This window comes from Oryzias melastigma, linkage group LG10 (assembly GCF_002922805.2).
Source record: "Oryzias melastigma strain HK-1 linkage group LG10, ASM292280v2, whole genome shotgun sequence".
Taxonomy (NCBI): Eukaryota; Metazoa; Chordata; class Actinopteri; order Beloniformes; family Adrianichthyidae; genus Oryzias; species Oryzias melastigma.
Genome location: NC_050521.1, coordinates 27,466,876 through 27,494,141, shown reverse-complemented (window position 1 = coordinate 27,494,141; position 27,266 = coordinate 27,466,876). Strand labels below are relative to the sequence as shown.

Sequence of the window (27,266 nt, the reverse complement as noted above, 5' to 3'; positions counted from 1 at the left end):
TCTGATGGAGACGCCGCCGCCGTTCCTCCGAGGACTTTTAGACGTTTGTTTCATCGTCCTTCATCACTGAACTGATTCAAACTTTGACAGTAAAGTTCAGACGGTCCGTCTTTTTCTGGAGGGGGGGGGCAGCTGATGAAGCTGGTGGGATCTTAGATGCAGATCTTACCTTTGACAATCACAAACCAGAGGTACAAAGAATGTATTTTAGATTTCCAGAGTTCGATCCTTTCTCTCCTGACACGTGAACTTTTGATTTATAAAAGTTGCACAGAATTTGATTTTTATCTTTTTAGTTTCTGATCTTCTCAGAGGTCTCAGGTCCTCAGGTGAGCTGGTGGACCTCATTCCAGCTCCGTACTGAGGGTTTAACGAGAACAAACTTCACGTGAATCATTTTAGCTGTGTTGTTCCATAAGTTGCTGATGTCTTCTGTTGATGGACGACTTCTTTAGTTTTAGTTTGTTCATCTGCTGGATTGTTTTTCCTCTATAAATTCCCTTTGAGGTGCTGAACTAGTTGAATTTTAAATATTCTTTAAAAACCTGTTGCACTAAACCAACTCTTCAAGCTGCATCTGTTCTGAGTGGATCCGCCTGCAGACGTCCAGATTCTGTCCTGTGACCCGGTTTGACCCCGCCTCCCCACCTTCATCAATCCTCTTCCTCGTCTCCCTCTCCTGTAGACTCAGCTGACTGCTGGCGTTGCCCCCGGCGACGGCTCGCCTCTCAGATCAGCTGGTTTCCACGGTAACTTCACAAGATGATGGGTTGTGTTCAGGTGTGTGTTTAAGTGAAACCAGACATGTTTCTTCTGACTGCCCCCCCCCCCAAATGTAGATAAACGTGCCGAAGGCGAATGAAAGGCGGACGCGTCTCACAGTGACTTTTCCTTTATTAAGACATGTTTTCCAGGCTCTGTGGCTTCTTTTGAATCACCAACGTTACAGACGTTCACATGAGACATTCTCCACGGCGATGTGCAAAGCAGTGACAGGAAAACAGGTACATTCTCACGGCGTCGGCCCCGCCCCCTCCGCGCGGCCTGCAGCCACACATCCACACGTTTTCAGCTCCAAACACACAAACAGGAGGCTGCAGTCGCTGCATTGATTCCGAAGCGCTAAAAAGAAAATAATGGGTCTTTTGAAGTGCATAATAAGAAGAAAAAGGCTGATTGTGTGTTTTTAAAGCCTCCGTGGACCAATTAACTTCACTCTGCTAATCAGGCTGCTCTAACAACGGCAGCTACAGTCGGACAGCTGAGAGGAGGAATCTATGAATTTACTTTTATTGACTTATGGAAAACGTTTCTCAGTTTGCATCAACGTTTTCTGTAGAATCTGGAACCTAAAGTGTGGAAAGTTCCTCATTGTTATCCAGTTTATTTCCCTTTAGATGGAGCCACATTTATGAGGAGACTGAAAATGTCTGTAAATATGAACTCATATCATTGTTTTCATGTGATGGTCACAGCGGCGTGAACCATTTAGTCAGATTAAGGGGGACGTAGGTGAGACGCAGACGTTTTTAGTCCCAATAAATTCTGCATAGATCCCTTTAGAGCTGTTCACGTGACACGTGCACGCTCATTCCATGCACTCTGTTAGAAACTAGATTTGATGATCAGAGTGTAGTTCGTGTGAAGATCCTTTGTGCACGGTCAGTAACGGACCGCTCACACCTCACCAACCGCTCGATCAGAGGTCTGCAACCACGTCTGGATCTTCTACTCCTCCACTGTATGGAGATAAACCAGGGCTGATATTATGAGGAACCAAAATAAAACCAAAATATTGGTGTTTGGCCAAAAAAAAATTAAAATATCCAAAATATTCTAAAATAAACACCATTATTTTCAGCTTCAAATGTCCTGTTTTTTCTTTTCAAAACTCAAAATATCAATTTCAAAACTATTTGTTTTTCGTTTTCAAATCTGAAAATTTCAGTTTCAAAACTTTTGGCCCCGTTGTGGCGCGTAGGGGCGGGGCTAACAGAGGACCAATCAAACTCAATGAGAGTGATAACTGCAGTCCCGGTGCGTTCACTGACTCTGAGAACTGTGATAATTACAGTCAGTTCATAACTGACAAAAGTTTTGAAACTGAACTTTTCAGATTCAAAAACAACAACAAAAAAAGGTTTGAAACCGAAATTTTTAGTTTTAAAACCTAAAAAATGAAAATTTCAATCTGAAAACAATGAAGTTAATTTTAGAAAAGCAAAAAGTTTAAGACATTTTACTTATTTTTTATTTTTAGTTTTTTTGGCCAAACACCAATATTGTTTTCAATTTGTTTTATTTGGGTTTCAAATAATATCGGCCCCAATTTAGCTCCATACCATCGTGGGTCTTTGGTTAAAGAAAAATACAAAGATTTTAGTTTAAAAAAGTCAAATAACGTTTTACTCTGTGAGTCTCCAAAGCACAAAGAATTAAACATTTAGTCAAATTCCTGTGTTTTCAGTGTGCCTCATGGTTTAAAAAAATAAAGTTAGTTAGTTAGGATTTAATTTTAGACAGTTAGATTTAGGAATTCTTGGCTAAGAAGCAACACAAACATTTAAAAATAAAATATTTGTTCTTTTTTTATACCTGACGTTACACCACCTACCATCAAGATGTGACACAGGAAGTCTTTTATTTTGAAAGGAAGTCTCGTGAACCTCTGCTAAAAGTTATAAACTGTTTCATATTTGGAAGAAAAATCTATTTTCTCTTAAAGTTTGTTTTATTTGTGGTCATTGAGAAATCATCCCAACTGTCTCTTTAGGAGTTAAAGGTTGCAGACCGCTGCACAGGAAGTTCGATGAACATTTTCAAATCCATCCCATAATTGTTCAAATGTTGTTGAGGTGACTTCATCTCCCAAACAGTCGTCATGACTGAAAAACATCAGTTTGAGACTGAAGTTAAGAATATTGTTTTATCTTTAAACGTTTCCAGGAGAATCTTCATGTTTTCTCTGCTGTCCCAGACCATCACACTTCCTCCACATTTTGACCCCCATGAATGTGGAATCCACTCTGAGAAAATCAAATCAAATAAAACTGAGCTGGAAAATATTCTCAACAAACGCGGCTCCATTTGAATGAGAAATAATCGGAAAAAAGCAAAAAAAAATGTTTGTTTAAATCTTCTTTTAGGAAATATCCAAAAAGGTACAAAGAAAATTGATCACTTTAGTCCAGTTTGAGCACAAAGACTGGAACAGGAAGGACTGGCGTCATGATCTCTGCGGCTCTTCATGCGTTTATTAGGAACAAACTTCACTTTTTGCTCCTCAGCCTCTAAAAACGGACTTTACTGATGGACAGACGTCCGTTTGTGCTCTGAAATAGGAGCAGAATTCAGCTTAAAGACCTGTTGGTGTCACTGAGGGATCCGTGTTTGTCGATGTTTCTCCACTTCCTGGTTTGGAATTAAAGTGATTTTTGAACCGAATTATAGAAACTGGTATCAAGCTGGTACTATGACAATCCTTTTTAGCAAAACTTTCCAACATGAATAAAACATTCGAGTTTTTTCCAGTGAGAAACTGTTTGGATGGTGATCCTCTAGAGACCAAAAGCTTTTGGTTCCTTCAGGTTTCACTCTTTCTGCTCATTAAAGGTAATTACCTCCATTTCAAAGCCTCACTTTATTTCATGTTTCCTCATCAGGACAGAAGAGAAAAACACGTTTCTAATGTTTTCAGACAGAAAACATCCCCCCTGCAGCTCTCTCTGAATTTGCATTTTCATTTGTCAAATGGAAGCGGTGGCGCCGCCGTCGTCAGGCTGCAGCCGCACGGCGCCAGCGTTTCTCTAACGGCTTCACACTCGCGTTTGTCTTTACGTTTCTGATCTGGAGTGGAGCCAGCCAACGATTGGACATAAACCAAGGAGTTCCTGCGGCTCCGATCCCTCGGAGGTTCTTTAAACGGGACGGAGCAGCTGGATCCACACGGATCATCAGCAGGACGGACGCGCCTCAGACATGGAAAACATTCATCTGCCGCTTGGCAGAAGAGTCGAACACAGTGATGTGGTCAGAGTCCAGAACCTTCAGAACTCGCTTTTCTGACAAGCTTTTGTTTTTGAACTTTGGGAGAAGCTGAGACGTCTCAGAGCGTCGCTATGGAGCTACACTGGGGCCGATATTGGTTCAAACCCAAATAAAACCAACTGAAAACAATATTAACGTTTAGCCAAAACAAGTAAAATGTCACTCAAAAACGTTTTTTTTTTTTTTTTTTCGTTTTAGAGTCGGAAAATTAAAAAATTTAAAGCTGATAATAATGAAGCTTATTTTAGAATAACAAAAAGTTTTACACCAATATTTTTTCAATCTGTTTTATTTTGGCGTCAGGTAATAGTGGCTCCAGTGCAGCTCCATAGGTTCAGCTGAAGCCGCTGCTGGTGGATGTTTGGCAGCCGCTCCTCTCACACTATTGCTTTAGAATGACAGAAACACTTCTTTAAAAGAACAGGATGTTTTCATGTCAGCATAGATAGAAACACTTTGCTTTCAAAATAAAAGCATCTCATCTCCAAAAGTATAAAACCAAAAACAACAGTGGAACATTTTCAAGTTTATCGTTCTGAATGAGATACGGAGCATAAGAAAGACGAATGATGATGTGATTCAGGACATTAATGTTCACTTCCTGGTCTAAACGTTATTTTAGCTCAGCAGGAAGTGAAATGTCCGGTGATGGATGGATGGAAAGATGATGTTTGATTCTGTTTGGAGTTTTTCTTCAGGTCACATAGAAACTAAACCAATAAAATCCCCCCAGAATCCTCTGAAAGCCTCCAGACCCCCCAGAGAATCAAAGCTCCTCTTCTTTTGTTTGGAAGATTAAAATTACAAAAATCGGTTTTATCAAAAGTATTTTCAGGTTTGAGCTGCGCTGAGTTTTGTGCTTTCTGACGTGGATTTATGTAAAAGTCCAGCTTAAAGTTTGTTTCCTGATGCTAATTTACATGAAGTCAGTTAAAAAGGAGATAAAAACAATGTTATAAAAGACGATTCTGAAGATGGTTTCCATGTTTGTGAGACATAAAGGTTCAACTTTGAGAGAAATCAAAATAGAGATAATTGTTTTCTGATATTCAGACTTTTGTTTTGTAAATTATTATAAATTCTAGTTCTATTTTGTTGGACATGTTTTACTTTATGTGGCAGAAATATTAATTATTTTGTCTTTACTAATTATTCCTGGTCACACGACTCCGTCCTTCAGGAGTTTAACCAAAATAAATTCATTTTGTGCTCAAAGAAATATTGATGGATTTTCCTTCCTCCTTTCCTTTTTATCACGTTTAGAAGATAAATTTGAGTTTTGGATGTGAAGCATAATGAAGTAAAACTGCTTCTAACATCTGAAAATGCACATTTTGACTCATTTAAAGGTAATTCTTTCTGCTGATTCTTCACTTTTTCATTGTTCAACAGGCTTTTGAAATGAAAAAGATGTTTTCTAGCCGTTCTATTGTCACAGCTGCAGCTAAAATTCACTTTTTATCGTTGATATTTGCAGCTTTGTTGTTTTATGAACGAGCTGGAATCTCTATAATTAAAAATTTCCCTCTAAATCCAATTTATTTTTAGCGCTTTTCTCATAAATCTGTTCTTAAGTTGCCGGTCACTTCCAACGTTGGACGTTTATAGGAACCGTTGATCCCGTTTCTCTTCATAATTACGCTCAGCCGGCTGTCGTTGGGAGCGCTCTGGACACGAACGACGTCGTGGCATTAAAAGATTGTGCTTTGGGGTGGACTTCATCATCTCAGATCTAATGTGTTCCTCTCAGTGTCCCTTTAATGAGGTGGAGTCTCGCGGCTGGGATTACAGGCGTCTTTGGAAACCTTAGAGTCTCTGGATCTGGCTCCAGCGTGAGATGTGTGACAATTAGAGAAGACTACAGGAAAGTTTTCTGAGCCACAGATCAGGTAAATGGACGGGTCTTCGCCGCCCGTACCTCCCAGTCATGGAAGTGACAAATACGTCAGCCGATTACAAGTTTAGGAGCTGAACGATTCAGAAGATTTGTGTCGGATTTGATTTGTGTACAAAGAAACAGCAAGTTGTGTTTAGATTCTCTATTCCAGCGTTTTATGGTCACAGATTCATCTCACAGCGAAGATCATCTACACGAGCTTAAAGAAAGAAGTCTCACTCTGATGAAAATCTTCTTGTTGTTCTTGTGTTTTTTTCCTCATGATGGATATATAAAGAAAATGAAGCTTAAATGTTTATTTCTTTAATCAAAATGTTGTAAATCAGGAATAGATGAAAAAAATAATTTAAAAAAATATATTTGTGACAGAAAACGTGGTGGGCGGGGCCACAAGCTCTCAGCGACAGGGAAGGGAGGCGGGGTTGCTTCGTTTTAACAGCCCCGCCCACAACTCAGAGGTGAACTTTCAATGAAATCCTGCCGCTCTGCAGAAACTATGTCCTAGAAACCAACACATTCTTATGATTTTGTCTGTTTCTGATTTATTTTAGATTGAAGTGCTTTTTGGAATAAATTATTCATAGAAAATCCTTAAAACTGTTTTATTGTTGTAATTCTGGTGTGTTCTAGATGATACATACGCTGTAAAAAGTGAAACGTTGAATCAATTAACAAAAGCTCATTAATTTGGGACAATTGAAAATATTAGTTTTTATTAAATTACATTTTTAAGTTGAGTAAACCATCAACCCAAAATTTTAATTTGATGAAAAATTTTAAATTGAACAAATTACAGAATTTTGTTAATTGATCCGACGTTTTTCAGTGTTACAAATTTGAACTTTAAGGTGCAGAAAGTTACTCAGCATTCATGTGTTGTTGTTGGATTTGTTGTTTTTCCGATGTTCATGTGTGTTTTTAGAGGCAGACAGGCCTTTTTCCCATCATTCAAACACCACATGAACGCAGCATTTCCATAAGTTCAGTTCGATCTGCTCTAACATTAGAGTAAAAGCCACAAAAAACTCAAAAAGGTTTAGTTTTAAAGCAATTTTCAATCAAACTAAAGCCTGTTTTCATGCAGATTCCATGTTGTTCTCAAAAACACTCCACGCATTTCCTTTAGAACCTTTGTGGCCTCGAGTCTAAAGGTTTAACTAAACCTGATCTAAACCAAAAGGATCCGTCTATGAGAGTAAGATCCAAAGATGAACCAAAAGTTCTCTTTTTCTATGGACGATAATAAAAGTAAAACATAGTTTTGTGATTTTTCCCTTTTTGATTTAAACTTGTTGTGACTCGTTCGCATAATTCCGTCGACTTTTTTCAAAGATTCATTCCTGAAGATGATGTTGATGTTAGAAACTTAATTTAAACAAAATCAAAATCATGTTTATAAATGTGTTAAATAACCTTTTAACTTAATTCTTCTTTGTTTTGTTGTGACAAATGACTCATTTACATCTTTATCTCTGCATTCTTGTGATAACAGCTGATAAATGTGGTCGATCGGAGGGTTGAAGGTGATGGGGGGGTCATTACTTTAGAGGTGGGGGGTTAACCAGAGATTTATGCAGAAAAAATGATTGTTTTGGTTCTGTTAATGAGGCATCTTTAAGGATTTTTGAATTCAAGTTTCTGAAAATCATAAGATAATATCAAAGTGTCTGTATTAGAATTATTAGAATCAATCTGGAACTTTTCAGGAAGAAAGTTGATCTATTTAGTGAAGAAGTCCTGGATGTTCTGGAGATGGATGACGATGATCACCACATTTTCACGTCACCATGAAGAATGCAGCTGGTTAAAAACATCAGCAGATTCGTTTTCCTTTTTTCTTTAGAGGAAGTTAAAGAAGTATTACTAAGTCAAGAGTTGCTTCCAAACTCTGGTTTCTTCCAGGCTCTCTACATGTTTAAAGTCTCCTGGATTCCCTGAAGGCATCACTGAACTTTCAGTGGAGCGTCATTTATTTTACCTCATCTCAGCCTTTAAAGTTTGCCTTTTTTTCTCTTGTGGTTTGCTTTCGTTCCCCCTCATTAGTCCTCCTTCTGTCAAGTTATTTTCTTTGCTCATGGCTTTTAATGTCATCAAAATGACAAAACAACAACCGCCGCTCGATCTCAGCAGTGGAACTTACAGATGATCAGGACGATCCTCTTGTATTCCTTCCTAAAGTTGTGGTTGAGGACGCCGTAGATGACGGCGTTGAGGCAGCTGTTGAAGTAGGCCATGAAGTAACTGGCCGTGAACAGCCACTCGGGTATGGCCCGGCTCAGTCGGGAGTCCAGAGCCACCGCCAGGCCGATCAGGTTCAGCGGCGCCCAGCAGACGGCGAAGAGTACGAACACCACAAACATGGTGAGGAAGTTGCGTAGATCGTGCGGCTTGATTTTCGGCCGCGAGTCCGGCTTGACCCTCCGCCTCACCTGGATGACTAGAATCCAGATGCGCAGGTAGCAGTAGGTGACGATGCTGATGGGGAGGATGAAGTGCACCACCACCACGGTGATGGTGTACAGCGAGCTGACCGACTGAGCGAACGTGCAGGAGTACACCCGCGGGTCGTACTGCAGCGACTCCACGAACCAGTTGGGCACGATGGCGAGGATGGTGAGCGCCCAGACCAGCACCACGTAGCACATGGTGTTGCTGCTGGAGAACAGCTTGTCGTACTTCAGGTTGTGGCAGATGTAGCAGTATCTGTTGATGGCGATGCCGGTGATGTTGAAGATGGAGCCGATGACGCTGAGGCCCATGAGGAAACCGCTGATCTGGCAGTGGATGTAGCCCGCGATCCAGCCGCCGTGGAAGATGGCGGTCAGGACCAGCGGGTACGGGTAGATGGCGACCACCAGGTCGGCGAGGGCCAGGCTCACCACGAAGGCGTTTCCTACCAACACAGGAAGAAGGAGCAGTCAAGTGAAGCTAGGCTACAATATGCTACACCGTTTATGTGAACAAAATCAGTTCAGTGGATTCTGGTGGAGAGATCCCGCCATCTCCAGAGTACTGACTGCACTTCATCTCCCAGCAGCCCCAGCACACAGTTCCTGGATGCTGCTCAGCTGACTCTCATTTACCAATCACCTACAGGACACTTAAGAGCCTCACAGTGTGAAGTATTGTTGGTGCCACTCCGCCCGCATTACTGAGCGTTTCTACGTGTCTAAACCTGATTTATCTCTGATTGCTGCCTGCCCCGACCCCCACCTGGACTCTGACACCTCCACTCTCTTCTTTGATGATCTCATGCTGTGACTGACCTCTGCCTGTCTGAGCCTGATTTAGCTTATGGACTCTTAGCTGTGCTAATAAAGCTGCTGCAGGTGGAACCAGCCGTCTGCCCGTCTGGGACAGCAGGATGTCATTTTGGAGACCATCAGGTCAGTGGATTGTGCTGAGTCATTGTAAACTGTAATCTGCTGAGTAATTCAAAGGACAGGTGTTAAACTCCAGATCGTGCCCTACATGTCTCCCAGTTAATCTGCCATTATTGGCTAAACACACCTGATCCAGGTGATGAGCAGCAGATAATGCAGAGTTTCTAAATAACCAGCAGGCTGACGGCCCTCGAGGCCCGGAGTCTGACTGTAAAACTCTTGAGTCTTTTCTCAGAAGCTAAAAGGAGGAAGAGGATTCTGTTCACAAACACAACAATTGTCATTTCTCTATCATCCTCAGATGAAAACATGAAGGGAGTTTAATCCACATAAACAAATCTACAACTTTTTTCTTTCCTTATCATGTAAAATCCTCCAAATTCTGTTCTTCTCCTCGTCTTAGGACTGATTTCTTTGAGCTCTGGAAAACCGGATCAGCATAGTGGTGATGGAGGAACCCGCCGAGGGTAAAGTTTATTCCAGGCACTGAACCGAATCATTGTGTTCGGCGTTAATCATTGTTTTCATTTGCTGAAATCATAATCTGTGAAATTTTACTTCATTATCTTTTAACACCACTGAGATGGTTAAGAAAATAGATGAGAAATCCTGGTGGTGGGGGGACTTAAGAGAATTTTGAATTATCTTCAGCTGAAAAATCACAGATTTGATTTTAGAAAAATGTCAAAGACGTCTGGAGGAAAATGATGTAGGAAAAGAATATTTGAAATATGAACCATCAGAGCAGCAAGCTGAGGGATCAGGAAGAAGGTCATAGAGGAACTCTTGACCTCTACGCAAAACACCAGAACAGAAACAGTGTCTGCAGGAACACAGAGACAAACAAAGCAGCAAAAAGACAAAGTCAACCCAAAACCAGAAACGGATTCCCAAAGAACAACCGAGACGGAGCCAAAGAGCAGGCTAAGCTAAGCTAACGAGAAACAGAAAACTGGCGTGAACACAAGAAAACATTACAAAATGAAAATCCTAAACTTCCTAAAAAACAAAAAAGTTTAAATTAAAAAGTAACCAGTCATACCCAGACAGTGTTTAGAGAGTTACAGCAGAAAACATCTCAGCTGAACTCAACTGAAGGTTACGTGAAGGCCGTGTTACGGAGCCACTATGTACATTTTACGCATTTTCCATGGATAAAAAAAATAAAATCAACTGAGATAAGTTGTGATTTTAACATTTTCACGGATGTATCATGAATGAACAACAAAAGCAGAAGTAAACCCGGCTTCATTGAGTTTCTTCACTTTGACATTCAGCAGTGGGCAGAAACACATTGGGTCAGCACCATGGACAGCACCCGCCGGGGTCAGCACCATGGACAGCACCCGCCGGGGTCAGCACCATGGACAGCACCCGCCGGGGTCAGCACCATGGACAGCACCCGTCGGGGTCAGCACCAGTTCTGAGACGGACCCCTGGCAGGAGGTTTTGTGAGAAGGTCCCGGCGTTATGTGAAGTTATACTTCGGTGGTATATGTGTGAAAGTCAGTTAGACATACGTGGAGCGATCGTGGAAACTCACAAACTTCTTGCAAAAGTCAGGGACATTTGTGTGAGATTTACGTAATAATTGTATATTAAAATTACATAAAATACACATTGTGTAATTCTCAACCAACGAAACATTTAGAACAGCTAAAAACCGAAGTCTCTCAAAACCGAAACCCTCGATGGACATCTGCACACAATGACGAACGACAAACACAAGAAACACTTAAAATACACCATGCATGTATCACGAAAGACTAAAGTTTCATACGTAGAAAATACACAAAATGTACATAGTGACTGTATGGCCTAGCCTTTAGATCAGGGATAGGCCCCTCCAGGCCTCGAGGCCCACATTCCTGCATGTTTTCCAACGTTCCTGCTCTGGCATGTTCTAATTGGCTGGACACACCTGAACCAGGTAATCAGTGATGAGTCGGGTACATTTCTTAAAAACTAAAAAACATTTGTGTCTCCATCCTACATTTTTTTTTACTTTTTTTTTATCCATTTTTGAATAAACTAAACGCTATTGCTCCTAAAAAAATGACCTTTTCCAAAATTTCGTGTGATCGTGACTTTCGTTTGGTGAAAGTCCATTTTAGCGTCTTCCTTTAAACTTGTAAACATCAGTGGAGGAACGAAGAAGACAAATCCATGATTCCATGTTTTTGTCTGCTCTCGTTCTCCTGGAGGTTTCCCTCAATTAATGGAGTTTTTCTTCATCTGATCCTCAGTTCTGAGGACTAGTTAACAGAAAAGTTGTAGATGCTCAAGTCGGTGGATGTTTCACCGTTTGACCTTTCCTGAGATCGATTTGCTTCAAAATCCGATGGTAGACTGACTAAAGGTAATTCTACAGAGTAAGTGAAATGTCACGGGGAGCTGCTGCTCCTCTGAAAGCCTCCAGCACCTCGGAGGTGTGTCTCACCTTTGTAGTTGTGCTAATGAAGGATTTGGTGGAGGCTTTTCTCCAGTCTTTAACCTTGGCTTCCTCAATGACCTGATAAATGTTTATTCCGCATTAATCACCTCTCCGGTCTTGCTGAGGAACAAGGATGCCTGATAATTGACATTCCGGGCGAGACGTTTTTCTTGCTTATCATTAAACTCGGTAAGAAGGAGCCGTGGCTCACAGGACGGAGACGGGGGACTTGTTAACTGCCAGTCCGAGTGCATCCGTCAGAGGTTCTGTCTTTATTCTAAATGCTGGCTTAAGCAGCGAATCGCCTCGCTCTGTGTTAACTGAGGCCTCAACGTTAACGGGTCTGGAGGAAAACCTGTGAAACAGTCACATGGTCACCGGTTAGCTCCAGAGCTCTTTACAGGTGTTCAGGCGACAAACAACATCATCAAGTCATCCTGACAAGTCAGGATAGATGTAGGAGGACGAATCAGGGGGGAATTCTATTCCCGTCTAGGGTGAACTGTGTTGGATGTCGTTTGATAAGATAACAGGGAAAAACAGCAGAGTAAGACTACTGAGAACAAAGAGGGAAAAAGAACGAAAAAAAAGCTAATTTTTAAAAGTAAGGATTAATTAATTAGCATCTATTTAATTTAGATTAGTTACATTAATAAACTGATGTCTGAGGTTCACATAGATGATAAACTATGATGGGTTTTACATCCTGTTGACCTGAAGACGTCTAGTTTGATCAACTCTTCCTCCAGAATGAACAGATTTATATGCAAAGCAAAACTTTGGTAAAAAGTTTGATCTTTTATGAGTTAAAAGCACATATTATCTTTTGCTGCACAACACTGGTTACTAGCTGTCCAGAGCTGCACTGAGATGATCCTGTTTAGCACAGGGCAGCTTTTATTTTAAAAATAAGTAAAAAAAAAAAAAAAAAAAAGAAGAAAAGAAAAGAAATCCCATTTTGAGAGATGCTACATTCTTTTTATATTTTTGCTTTTTTGCCAAAAAATAAACATAATTCATATTTATCATTAAAAAAAAGAAGGTCATGAATACAAATCCAATTTCTTGAAGACTCAAGTAAGACCATGCGGCTCCTTCTAGGTTTTGACCAGTAGGATACGACCCCAAGTGACTTTCACTGTTAAAGGTTGCCGACCCCTGACCTAGTGTCTGCAGATCCATCGCTACAGGTTCACTAAGTGGTCCACAACCTTGATGAATAAAGCTGACTACAGGTGACCAGGTGAAACTCCTCCCACTGTATCAGAAGTAAGTCACTAATAGTTTTAGACTCTTTCTAGAGTCATTAAAGTCGGTTCCAGTTATTCCTTCTGTTCAGCTAGCTTCTGTAAAGGTCTCTGTTGACTCTTAGACGAGTCATGGCGTACCACAGGGTTCTGCACTAGAGCCGATACTTTTTACATTTGACTCCACTGCAATGTTCTTCATTTTAACGTTTGACAGTTCCATGTCTGCCAGAGACCTCCAGTGATGGATACCCCGCTGTCTGTGTTGTCTACTGTACTTCATAGTGCTATGAAGGTCAGTCCAAACCTTCTGTGTTGCTAATAAGGAACATTCTGTCCTCTTTCAGCGTTTCTCCTTAACAATTCACATTTCTCAGCCCACAGGCCTCTGGAACTTAATTATGAAGATAATTATGATCCAGAGGGCTTCTAGTTCAAAAGCCCTCTGGATCATAATTATGATCTGGGGGGCTTTGCAACCCCCCAGGGGGCAGGATGTCTTTGTAGCTGCTTCAAAGATGTTCTAGACGTCTCTATTCATCTGTTGTTCTGGTATCCCCAGGAGCATCTGGGTGGAAAAGAGAGCTGAGTGGGTTTTGCTGACTCTTTTCTGCTTCATAGAAGCCATTTCAGTTGTTTTGAAACACGACAATAAAAGCAGCGTTTTGTTCCCGACAAGAACATCTGTGCGGTGAACCTCAAAGGACAGACGTGAACGTAAATGGATGTTTAGTGTTTTAAGGAGCAGAAATCCACAGGATAGAAGCACCTGCCTCATTAATGACAAATGAAAGCCAGCCTGCTTTGCTAATCAGCCTGTTCATTAAGGCGACTGGGAGAGATCTGTATCGCGCCGCGTGATCTTTGGCTTCGAAAGGCGACGAAAAGTTACCGTACTTTCAAAGTTATTGGTTTCCAACGCATTGAAATGCAAATGTATGCAGAGAGTGGCACCAGCATCTCCGAGGATCATCTGCTGTGTTGGGAGAGCGGAGAGCCGCTTTGGTATTCCTGATGTTTGGAAGACGGCGCCTCACGCAAACGGGGAGGGAGCATCTGGAAACCACAGATAGTCTGCTCTGAGGAGAGTCTCTGCCGGCGCCGCACTTCTTCCTCCCTGCAGTCAAACCGGGGCACCAGCAGAGCCTCTGATCCTGTCAGCCGCCGCCGCCGCCGCCGCTGGTACCTCGTTGAAGTGCAACAGCAAACACTGCTGTCACCATCAAACACGACTCAGGTTTCAGTTTGTTGGCTAAAAATAGACATTTAGAGGTGAGAATCACTGAGACTTTCAAAACTGGCGCTGGGAGTTTGTCAGGAGTCGTCCTCAAATCCGAGAGATGTGAGGTTTTCCGTTAGTCCTCAAAATTTTAACCTCCGTAGAAATTCTTCCTTATTTGAGAGTCGATGAGTGAACGGAGGAGATCTGCACAAAGGAAGGAGTGTTTTTGGAAATCGTTTTTGATTTAGTAAATTACAAACCTGCTGTGTTTATGAAAAAAGTCAAACCAGACGAGCCTCAGAGACGATTCAGGAGGTCACTTATACCGAAAAAAACACTTTTAAAGTTTTTAATAAAATGGGTTAAACTATGGAGCAAATTAGGAGAGAAAATGAAACAAAGTTCCAGTTTAGAGTTTAAACATGAACACAAAAATGTGTCTTTCATCTTAATGGCAGAACACAGAAAGTTATTTTGTCTGAAACAAAATGTGTATCATCTGGTATTCCACAAGGTAGCTGTTTGGGTCCACTTGCAGAGGTGGTGTTGTATGCAGATGATGCAACTTTATTTAGTGCATCTGTCAAATACCAGTTTACAGAATCAACTTCATTCAAACACCAATTGGGTAAAGTTGAGGATAAGGCTTATTAATGACAAATATTTCACAAAGATTTTAAAACTAACACATATCTAACTAATATATAATAACTAACGATGTGTATGTTTTGTTTTTATGAAATGTATGTATTATTAGAATGATGGATACAAAAATGAATTTGCTTTGACCTTATTTTAACATGTTTAGCTAATGTGGCTCCAAATAAACAAATAAACATGAAGGAATCCATATCAGTAAGGCAGACATGTCCAAAGCCCGGCCCACTTTTCTGCAGGCTTTTGTCATAAAATTCAATAGTATGCAGCTTCCAGCACTTTTTATGTACTGAGTGTACGAGTTCATGCAAAGTTTTGTTGTAAACTGAACCTTCAGAGCCTTTAGGCCCAAATAAAAGTCACAGATTTGTTTGTTTCTGGGATCCACAACGGTTTGTATTTCCAAAATAAAACATATTTGTGTTATTTTCCTTTTCACATTATTTATATTTATAACAATAAATAATTGATGTGATTTCATATGAACCCAGATTTAACATTATTTTTTTTTTCAGATTTATTCTTTATTTCATGAACTGGTCTTTAAATCAAAAACTTTACAGTAATTTTTGGCACAAATTTTATACACATTTATTTCTGTCTATGTGAAAAAAATAAAATGCAAAATGTTTTTCATAAACCTGCAATTAAAGCTTTTATTATAAAGGTTCAAAGTACGGTCGGCCTTCAAACCTTCTCACCAAATCTGAATCTTTTTGCAAAAAGTTTGGACATAGAAGTGTAAGAATGGGAGTGAAGGGGAATTACAGGTAAATAAAACAAAATCTAAAAGTTTGTTGGAATAGTTGATCTTCAGAGTCGGCTCAAACGTCTGAACACAGAGTCACTTCATTCGTCAGGAGTTTTATAAAGTTATTTTATGAATGGTCACACTGCGTAGCCTCAAATTGACTTTTTGACATTTGTGATTTTTTTTGCAGATGTATAATATTTTTATTTTATAATTTTTTTTAATGATCATATTTGTAAATGTATACATTGTAAATGTATGTATGTATACATAATTTTTTTAATTATGCTGGGATTTGGGTGAGTGGTGTACATCTGTGGGTTTGTGCTCTAAAGAGAGAAAAATCGATAAAAAGTATTTGATAAAAATGTTATAATCAAGTTCTTTGACTTCTTTTGTCCAAGTTTATCCCCATTTAAAGTGTTAATAGCTTCATGAACAGTATCCCGGACAGATCTCAGTCCAGAATAATGACAGTAATGTTCCTTTTTCAGTATTTCATAGATGTTCTTTAGTGTTTCCAACGGTGGAGGATGAAACTAGAATCTCCTTAGCTGGATGTTAACATGGAATCTCTAAACATCATTTTCAGAGGAATCCTGAGATGAGATGTGTTCTGACATCTTCTTTGAATTGGCGTTGCGAGGCGTCACCGAAGGTCTTCAGATGGTGGGAAGTGATGCTAACCAGCAGGGCGCCTTGCATCAGCAAAGCTGCAAACAGAAACCATTGAAGCTCCTCAACCTTTGATCAATGGAGAGCTTCTGGGAAATTAATTGTAGCAGCGCTTAAGACATCCTAAAAGGAGCGGCAGAGAAACCCGGGAAAGTTAATCAACCCTTGCTTATTTTTTTGGTGTCAACCGATACACAACCTAACAAACTTGAGGAGAATCGGAGCGTTGATGCAAACGAGACGTGAAGGATTCATGACTCGTGTGCCATCACATCATGTTTCCTAAACAATCAGAAAAAAACTTGAACATCGCGGCGCTATCAGAGTAAAAAAACAGAACTTTGGTGACGAAAACACTTGGCATCAACCAATCAAGAGCTCAGCCTTGAACATGTGATGATGACTCAATCATTAGGTGGAGTCCAAACCAACACGAGGAGATTCTGATCCTCCTGAACTTTATGATGTTTTTCTTATTTACATTGAGTCAATTAAAAAACAGTTCCTCTAATTCTTTCTTTTTCTTCCTCTGACTAAAGTAGGATCATCAAACTGGGTCACAGAAGTACCGCTGAAAGCGTCCATCATTCAGATACAGCTCCTGCAGTCGATGTGAAGCTCGCCGTACCGGGAGAGTCTGAATGATCTGGTGAACCAGACATGGAGATGGGATTACTGATGTTTCCGTAGAGATCTTCATAATAAATAAACCTGATCTCTCAACATCATCCAAGTCTTCCATACATTGTAAATGAGATAAACATAGACACCACTCCATGTAGCGATCAGGCTAAAAACATTTAGCAGTAGCTCCTCCCACATATGTCTGGAGTATCAAGTTTTTGAGCCCATTTTTGGACGAGCATCGAGAAGCAAATTCCTCCATATCGAGGTGGTCAATGCTAACTTGATGCTCCATTGTTTTGTCCGTAAACAGCCGTATCCACCGGTGGGGGCGGTTGGAACTGAGGGCAGCGAGGAATCTTCTTCTGGTGAGTTTGATCAGCTGCTGCTGAGTTCTAATGCTTCCACTGTGACGTCATGAAAAACAGTTTGATCGGTGTGTCCGATCAGGGAGAACATATGGGGACAACTAGCAAAGGAAAGCCCAGGTCTCAGGAGGTCAGAGTCTGACCGAGAATTTCAGAAAACCTTGGTTTGTTTCACGAGTCCTCGACAGCGACTTGACCTCGTTTCCTGTTTGATCTGAAACATCTGGGCTGATCAGCTCTGATCTGCTTCCCGAAAGAGGAATGAGTCTATCGCGTTCAACTTTTATTTTGAAGGTTCGGAAAGAACACTCGCCAGTTGTGAGCATTTTCTCCTCTTTGGCGAGTAAAAGCTAGAGAGTGAGTCATAACATGGAAGGTAAATGTTTGTATCTAATTAATTATGTTCTCATTTTGTAGAATTAATGCTTTGTTTTTAAATGGAACTGATCAAACTGTTTAATGGTCTATTTCATTTATGTTTCTTTTGAAACTTGAAAGCTTTGCTTTAATTTTCAGTTCAGTTTTCACATCATATTTATCTTTTTTAGTGATCTGAAAAAGCAGTTGCATCATTTCCAATGCATTTGTTAAGTTGAGAGTATGACAGGAAATAAATATTTGAATCTAAACAGCCGGCTGGTGATTACATATTTATGTTTTGAGCCCCAGAGCGTTCAAATTTAGTAAATATAGTTATGTGATATATATTGCCATATTTATTGTTATCGTCTGAAATGGAAAAAAAACTGTATTGTGAAATATATCGTTGTCGCCAGAAATGAAAAAGAAAACTTTATCATGATATGTATCGTTGTCGCCTGAAAAAAACAGTATCATGATGTATATCATTATCACCTGGAATAAAAAACACTGTATTGGGATATAAAAAACCCCCCATTGCTCAGCACTACTCTGATCTGCAGTAAACATCTGAATTCAACAAAGATGTCTCAAAACGATCGTCTTTTGAGGGAAACAAGCTCCTAAATAAAGAGTTTTTAGACACATATTCATATAAAATGTGACTTTTCAGACACTTTTCTCCCCTAAAGTCTCGTCTGTGACATTCGGGTCTATAAAGACAGATTCTAACTGAGTTGCTCCGAGCCTCTGAATTACTTCCAACCAGTCAATAAAAGTATCTGAAGAGAAACGTCTTTTATTTCCACAGCCTGAGTTTGTGGTGTTAAAGATCGCCGCCATCGCTGCTCCAGCGCCGAGAGCACACACGGACAGATCCACAGGAGTGATGAAGCGTCTGAGCAGTTTGAGGAAATGAGACTAAATAAATCACGGAGCTTTAAGGTTCGGCGAGGCCTGAGATCAGGTCAGCCTCATTAGACGGGACGTCGGGGGGAAGGAGAGCTGTGACTTCATGTTAGGCGTCAAAGCGACGCCCGTCAGCTCAGGCCTGATGGCTTGTTAGGCCTGCAGCCAGCTGTCGGAGGGATCATAACAGGGCTGGTCTCTGCGGAGCTCAGACTTTTACTGTTTTCGCCTCATTACTTTCATTTAACGACAGCTAAAGGCACAACAATGGAATCCTCAGAGAGAGAAGCAGCACAGGTGTTTGTTTTCCCTCCAAACAACTTTAGCTCGAGGGAATTTAGGTCTGATGACAACACAGACGTCATGATTCAATAAATGATGTTGTGTTTAGGAAAATCGTTTTTATCAAAACATCAATTTCTTCCCCCTCCAGCGTTTTCCCAACTGCGTCTCATTTTCCCATAATTAATAAACTTTTTTTTTTTTTTCCAGTAAATGTAATTTAGCTCCGGAAATGAAGGAGTGCTTTGAAAGTTTAAAAATGTGACTCAGATGAACTCTGGTTTCCTCAAAAGCTGGATGAATCACCGCGAAACGTTCCGGCTTTCACAACAAATCTCTTAAATGTAGTCTTAGTCAAAGCTCTTCAATCATGAGGGACACATCACGGCTCAGACACTGGAAACATCCAACAACAGAGGAGTCACACTTAGAGGTTAGGTGGAGGAAGGCTGGAGGAGGAGTGGGGTCCCTGGTGGGGATGACGCAGGAAGCAGACTGATCGGGAGGGCGGAGTCACATTGACGGTTGTCAATGTGAGTCTGGACTCTGGAGACGACAGACCAGGAGTGTCAAACTCAATCTCACAAGAGGCCAAAATCCAAAACACACCTGAGGTCGCGGGTCAAACAGGATAAACATTTATCGAACACTCTAAAGCTACATTTTTAAAACTTTAAAACTGTATATTTGTAACTATAAACTAAACATATAGCATTACCTCCAATAATGCTAGCGTGAATGCTGTAAGCTGAATTTGGTTGCTGAAGATGCTGAAATTGATGACAAAAACAGCTGAAGCTGAAAACGCTGGAGCTGAAAGTCAGCTAAAATATTGGCTAAATGCACAATTAGCCTAAAAAACGAATAAATAAATACATAAAAACCTAGGGTAGCCAAATCAGCTAGCATGTAGCTAAAAAAAAAATAGGTAAACTTCAAAATAGCCACAAAAAAAGAAAAAAGCCAAAACTAGCCAAAACAGCTAGTGTGTAAATATTAGCTAATCTTCAAAATAGCCTAAACTGAAAAAATAGCTAATCTTCAAAATAGACTTTTCTCTTTGACACTTGAGCAGCAGTGCTAATCGGGTCAGGAGTGACGTCACAGGAAGTACTAAGAAGACTCGGGTACCAAAACAACACCAACGGAGCTTGAGAGTGGGAAACATAAAAAAATAAAAGACAAAAGTATTCAATACAATCTCTGGAAGGCAGAACTTGTTTCATGGCAGCACTACAGCGATGCATGAACACCTGAAGAGGAAGCATGTGGTGACTGAGAATGATAAGACGGATTGTCGTCTAGGTAAGCTAAGCTAACATTAATGCAAACAGAGAGCAAACGTATTGGCTAAATATTTCTATTTTCTACCCCATGGGAGTGGAATGTCTACTGAGGGAACACCTGCTCTCAAAAGAGATCCAGTCTTTCTGCAGACGTGTAGAAATGATCACTTTCCATTTGAGACCAAAACTTTATCTTTAGTGAAAAGTGGTTCCGACCTCGTTTGATTTAAGTCTTGGTTTAATACCAGAAACAAAGAGAGGAAAGAAGCAGCACACGTGTCAAAGTCAAGGCCCAGGGGCCGGATCCGGCCCTCTGAGTAATTCTATCCGGCCCTCCAGTTCCTTTTATTGTCATTAATGGCTCGATGTTATCTTGCGCTTATTTTTAGCTTGTTTGAATTTGACTAAATTTATTTTAATGGAGAGTAAAATATTATAAGATTTTTAAGTTTTTAAGTTGATTTATTCTGAAAAAATATTCCTGCCTTTTTATTATTCATAATCATGTAAAAAAGTTTTAAATGTTATATTTTTTTTTATTTTGCTACCTTTTTGGACTGTTTTGGGATTTACTATGTTTTTTTTGTTTTAGAGTTTAGCTAATATTTCAGCTTCATGCTAGCTGTTTTAGCTAATTTTGGCTTTTTCTGTTGTTTTGTGGCTATTTTGAAGTTCAGCTATTTTTTTAGCTTCATGCTAGTTTTTGTTAGCGTAGATCTGAGGCCCCAAACAGAATGAGACCATATAAGGTAAAACAAAGGGTTATTATCATTAGAAAATGTACAAAAACATTTTTAAGTGTAAATTTGTCAAATTAAATTAATGGAAATGGAAAGAAAACAACAACTTTCAAATGTTTAGAGAACCGTCCTGGCTGTAGGTACGGCGGTGGCAGCATCATGATTCGGAGCAGCTTTTCCACAGAGGTTTTAGACATGGACAGAAGTGATGGGGATTTCCCCTCCAATCAGCTTTTGATCTATTTTCAAAGCATTCCCCGGAGTTTTAAATCCTGTTTTCTAGGACATAGTTTCTGCAGAGCGGCAGGAGTTGTGGGCGGGACCAATGGCACAAAGTAATCCCCGCCCCCTCCCTTCTCTTCCCTGCTGCTTGTGACGTATTTTCTACTTTCTGCTCCTGATTTATGCTTTGAATGACATTTTGAGCTTCCTTTTCTTCATGTATGTCGTCCATCATCAGAAACATGACTCAAGAACATGTTAAAGACACAGCCTGACGAGGTTCAAGTTAACCTGGAAATCAGAGTCTAAGTGACGCTAAATCAACATAAATAATCATCTTTCTCTGAAATGAGCCCAGATTTCTGTTTATTTATTTATTCTTTTGTTCTGTATTCCTGACAGGTGATTGGTTGAATGTGATGTTTATTTCACGCTCCGTTGGATCACATGTGGTTTCATTTCCACACATTCCTACCTGAGATTCTTCATCTCTCTACTAATGCTGCTTAATTCATTCCTTAAAAAAACCCCAAATTTCAAAGGGTTGCAGACCCAGATCCAATCAAATCTGTTCAGCTAACAAGCATGAGAGCAGAAGAGGAGGCTCAAACATGTGACGAGGATGAAGGTCTGGGATCCTCCCTCCACTGCTGGTTCTCATTTCAAACTCTTGGTCGACACTTTTTCTCGCTCCTGTTGCATTCAGACGGTGAACATCAGCCAGAGGCAGCAATTTTCCAGAATACAGGAACTACACCCATGAATAAGAAAAAAAAAAAAAAACAAACTCAAAAAATCTGTTGAGAAAATTGGTTTTGCAAATGATCCGAGACGGACGAAATCCCAGCACGTTTTCCCGGGCCGTCGGGATCCTGCAGAGGAGGTTTTAGTCCAAATTCGACAAATGCAAAACGTGACTTTGTTTCTATACTTGCAAGAAAACTCTGCAGGGAGGTTTGTGATTGAGAGGAGAGGCCCAAACACAGAACTGCTGGAGTCAAGTTCAAACTTTTTCTCTAATTTCACAACTTTTTCCAAGTTCCAAGTAATGATGTTTTTGCTAAACATGAACTTTTTCATGAATGAGTAAACAGAAACAAAAACTTTCTTTAGACTAAAGTTTCTGTCCTGCTGGTTTTTAAGTTTGACTTAAAGGAGAGAGTTTCTGCAGGCCTTAAACCAGGAGTGTCCAACTCAATCGCACGGGGGGACAAAATCCAAAACACACATTAGATCACGGGCCGAACAGGAGAAACATTTATTGAACACTAAAACTACATTTTAAAACTTTAAAACTGTAACTTTTTAACATAATTATGAACTAGATATATAGCATTACCTGTGATAATGTTAGTGTGAATGCTGGAAGCTGAATTTGGCCACTGAAGATGCTGAAACTGATAACTGAAAACACTAAAGCTGATAGCTGAAATCACTGAAAATGCTGAAGCGTATAGCTGAAATCATTAAAACTGAAATAACTGAAGCTAGTAGCTGAAAACGCTGAAATTGATAGCTGAAACTGATAGTTGATAACGCTGAAGCTGATAGCTGAAATCACTGAAGTTGATAGCTGAAAATGCTAAAGCCGATAACTGAAAACGCTGAACCTGATAGCCAGCTAAAATGTTAGCTAAATGTCAAATTAGCCTAAAAAGCAAACAAAAAAAACACCTTAGGTTAGCCAAAATAGCTAGCATGTAGCTCAAAAGATAGCTAAACTTCAAAATAACCCAAAAAAACTGCAAAAAAATTAAATTAGCAAAACAGCTAGCATTTACAAGTTTTATTTATGTATTTATTTAAAGTATTCATTGTGTGTGGGGCCATGGGTGTGTGTGTTATGGGGAGGGGGGTGTGTTTTATGGGTGGGTTGGGCTTTTACCGTGTATGTTTTGTTTTTAAATGTAAAGTATGAAAGACGCTTTTATAAATAAAGTTTGATTTGGTTTGATAAATATTAACGTAACCCCAAAATAGCCTAAAAAATATAATGAAAAAAAAACAAACTTTAATTAGCCATATCAGCTAGCATGTAGCTGAAATATGAGCTAAACCCCAAAATAGCCTAAATAATCCTAATAAATGCCACAATAGTCCAGATTGAATGTCAATTTTTAAAAATTTTAAAACTGTAACTTTGTACCATAATTATGAATAATAAAAAGTCAGGAATATTATTCCAGAATAAATCCACTAAAACCTTAAAAACTTTCAATATCTTACTCTCCATAAAAATATATTTTGTCAAAATTATACGAGTTAGAAATGAGCTCAAGATAACATCGGGTCATTAATAACAATAAAATGAAATGATCTGGAGGGCCGGATAGAATTACTCGGAGGGCCGGTTCCGGCCCCCGGGCCTCGACTTTGACAGATGTGTCCTAAACATTTACATGAACCTCAAAAACAACTTTCTGGAGAACGTTTCAGAAGCCCCGCCCCTGACGTTTGAAGCTCAGGTCTTTACGCTCTCACAACTCCACCCCGTCGTCTCACAACTCCGCCCGTCATCTCACAGCTCCGCCCCTTCGTCTCACAGCTCCGCCCCTTCGTCTCACAGCTCCGCCCCATCGTCTCACAGCTCCGCCCGTCATCTCACAGCTCCGCCCCTTCGTCTCACAGCTCCGCCCCGTCGTCTCACAGCTCCGCCCCTTCGTCTCACAGCTCCGCCCCGTCATCTCACAGCTCCGCCAGTCATCTCACAACTCCGCCCGTCATCTCACAGCTCCGCCCCTTCGTCTCACAGCTCCGCCCCGTCGTCTCACACCTCCGCCCCTTCGTCTCACAGCTCCGCCCCGTCGTCTCACAGCTCCGTCCCGTCGTCTCACAGCTCCGTCCAGGTCTTCAGATCAGTGGAGACGTCGGCTCATTCCAGCTGATCTCCAGAAAATCCATTTAACTCAGTGAGTTTGGGCAGAGAGCCAGGATCCGACTGGAACCGGCCCGATCTCATTTCTGATTTCACGCCGCGCTGAGCAGAGCGCCGAGACGGCGTGCTGACATATTGCCACTTCAGATGTAAACAAGCTGCAGCTATAATACTTCTGCTCCGCTGGACATTTGTGCTGTCAGGTGTTGTGCAGGTGAGAGCTGGCGTGCTCTGAATGAAGATCATCTGTGTGAGCCGTGAAGATGGGAGCCATCACGGACTCTGACGGGATCGGGAACGCTAGAGCGCTCCGGAGAAACCTTCAACATGTAGAGATGAGGTAAGGGAGGAGAAGAAGAGTCTCAACGGGGCGAATCAAAGGAGGAAGATCTGCAGAGCCGGGAGGGTGGAGAAGTCAAAGATTCATTGACTTTTTCACTTCTATTCCTGCTCTGGGATTTCAGGAATTCCCACTGATGTGGAGAGAAAGCAAATGTCGGTTTAGGAATTAAGTGAATTAATAAATCTGATGTTAACGATTTAATCTGAGCATCCAAACATGATATTGATAATCCTTATTTAATGTTTCATTTTCACTGTAATTCTGTCGTGTTCCCAGAGATAATGTTCTCCAAAGTTACATTCATGCGTGTCTTCCGAGTCGTAAAATCATTTCTCCAATCATTCTCAAGGACATCAACCTGTCGGTCTAAAATGGGAACAAAAGTCACAGTTTTTAAAGAAATCCTCCAAAATGATCAATTTAAAAAGATATCTATTTATTGAAAATCAAAATTAAAGCTGTTTGTCCAGATTTCATGTTTCCACCAAAACACGTCATGTCTCTGCTCCTGGTCCGGTCCAGAACCCAGAACGTCTGAGTTCGTTCTGCTCTTTTCTCACTGTGGAGATTTGCTTATTTATCTGAAGGTCAACCTTGGAATGAAATTGAGCTGCAGAACAGTTTCTGCAACATTTGAGATAAAGAACAGAAGATTCAAGTGAGGGAACGTTTGTTTTCTGGTGTTTTCTGGGTTTTAAGCAGCCATGGTCCGGTTTTACCTTCACGGTTCTGGTTTTACCCTCGCAGTTCTGGTTTTACCCTCTCGGTTCAGGTTTTACCCTCTCGGTTCTGGTTTTATCCTCTCGGTTCTGGTTTTATCCTCACGGTTCTAGTCTTTTACTTTTCAGTTCTGGTCTTTTTTTCCCAGTTGTGGGTTTTTTTTCCCCTAGTCTTTACCTTCTCAGGTTCTGGTCTTAACCTACTTGGTTCTGGTCTTAACCTCCTTGGTTCTGGTCTTTCTCTCTCAGTTCTGTTTTTTTGTCCCTGTTCTGATCTTCTACTCTCTCAGTTCTGGTCTTAACCTCCTCGGGTTCTGGTCTTCTTTTTTTTCCCCTTAGGTTCTGGTATTTCCCTCTTATGTTCTGGTCTCTCTAGGTTTTGCTCTTTCTCTCCTCAGTTCATGTCTTTTTTTCCTTGTTCTGGTCTTTACCTCCTCAGTTCTGGTCTTTATCTTCTCAGGTTCTGGTCTTTCCTTCACGGTTCTGGTCTTTATCTCCTCTGTTCTGGTTTTTATCTCCTTGGTTCTGTTTTTTATCTCCTTGGTTCTGGTCTTTATCTCCTCAGTTCTGGTCTTTATCTCCTCGGTTCTGGTCTTTATCTCCTTGGTTCTGGTCTTTATCTCCTTGGTTCTGGTCTTTATCTCCTCGGTTCTGGTCTTTATCTCCTCAGTTCTGGTCTTTATCTCCTCGGTTCTGGTCTTTATCTCGTCAGTTCTGGTCTTTATCTCCCCGTTTCCCGCCATCATCTTCCATACCCCCCTTCTGCTCCTCCTTCCTTCACTCCGTTTATCTTCTCGGGTTTTCTCCTGAATCCTCCACCTGTTGATCCGGTCTCAGAGTCTGGGGTCCTCGTCTGGTTCTGGACGACTCGAGCGACTCTGTGACTCTTTGAACTGCAGACCTGGATTCTCTAAAGTGTGAAACCTGTCAGGTAGAAGAGCGCCGACCTTTTAAACTCTCCGGATTCTTCTTTTGTTGTAGCCGCAGGTCAAAGTTCCTGAGGTGTGAACGCTCAGCAGCTGCGCGTCCGCGTTGATGGAAAACGGCGTTCAGAAAAACACAGCTGTGTTTGGGGGTGAAGACTCTGCCTCCATCACCTCACATTGATCTCCATTAACAGACGAGCTGAGTGCTGTAAGTGCTGCTTCATTTGAGATCCACAGACTGACACTCGTCCTGGATCAACATGTTTATTCCAAACATTTTACTTTGGAAGCTGAACTGAGAGTTAAAGATCAGACGGAGAAGCTTTTAATCTGAAAGGAGGATGTCGTTAAATTGATGTTTCTGCTGGAGCAAAAACCGTTTCTGGTTCCATTAAAGTCATTTTTAAACTTTTCTGCACTTAAATTTGACTGATCTGGAATTTGGTTGTATTAGGATGAAACCTCCAGCTGAGAGAAGCTGCATCATCTCAGTAGCTCATTTTCAGATAGTTTGAGGAGTGAAATGTGGCTAAAAGTGTGAATGCTGGAGCCAAAACCCCTCTTCCCGTCACCTGCTTTCCTGAGTTTCCTGTTCCTGAAGACGGACACGATGACCAGCAGGTTCCCGATAACATCCACCACGATGGTCGTGATGAGCACGCCGGCCAGCACCGTCACCACCCAGGGGAAGGGGTGCTGCTGCGGACCCGGGGCCCCCTCCGCCCCCGTCGGCGTGGAGTTGCGCGGCTCCAGAGTCGCGTCCACCGCGGTGGGCTCATGCTCCTCCAGGGGCATCAGTTGCGGGAGGTGCCTCGGGTCGACGAGTCGCATTGGGTCGTGGCCGCGGAGGGTCGGTCCGTTCAGCATGACGCGCGGGGGTCAGGGCGGGCGCACCCCGCAGCTGTGCGCTCGGCTGCGCGCAACGGTGCCGTGGCGAGCGCGTCACGCGCCCGAGTCTGTGCGGAAGGCATGGCGGGACTCTTTGAGCTAATTGGGGTTTCTGTTTATGAAGGACAGTCTGCGCATTTACGCGAATCAGAAAGGCGCGCGCGCGGATAAATATGTCCAGTCCCGTTGGAAAGACGCAGATGGACCGAACCCCCCGATTCTCTCGAACCGCCGCTCTACCTTCTCGCGCCGTTCTGAGGTCTGAAGGACGCTCGCGCGCCTCCAGCTCTGATCCGCGCGCTCTCTCTCCCTTTTCAATCCTCCCTGCGCACGTGCCTCTCCGACTCTGGATTGGTCCAGCCCTGAGACGCGCGCGCTTCATCCCCTCCGGTCCTCGTTCCTCCATCCATC

The 27,266-nt window shown here is 41.4% G+C and overlaps 1 protein-coding gene across 1 annotated transcript; it reads right to left on the bottom strand.

Moving 5' to 3' along the window:
* Positions 1-2,274: 2,274 nt before the first annotated feature.
* On the bottom strand, positions 2,275-27,188 carry mtnr1al (melatonin receptor type 1A like). Its single transcript, XM_024260414.2, has 2 exons — positions 26,540-27,188; positions 2,275-8,837 (listed from the first exon to the last, which is right to left on the bottom strand). Exons 1-2 carry the CDS (start codon positions 26,832-26,834, stop codon positions 8,068-8,070), a joined length of 1,065 nt encoding a protein of 354 aa, XP_024116182.1. The 5' UTR covers positions 26,835-27,188; the 3' UTR covers positions 2,275-8,067.
* Positions 27,189-27,266: the final 78 nt, after the last annotated feature.

Bases quoted from the DNA above. Each gene is read 5' to 3' on its own strand.
- mtnr1al (XM_024260414.2), bottom strand. From the start codon at position 26,834: ATGCTGAACGGACCGACCCTCCGCGGCCACGACCCAATGCGACTCGTC. The intron at 8,838-26,539 runs GTGACGGGAAGA...CTGTGTTGGTAG, and splicing joins CAGGAAACTCAGGAAAGCAG to GAAACGCCTTCGTGGTGAGC.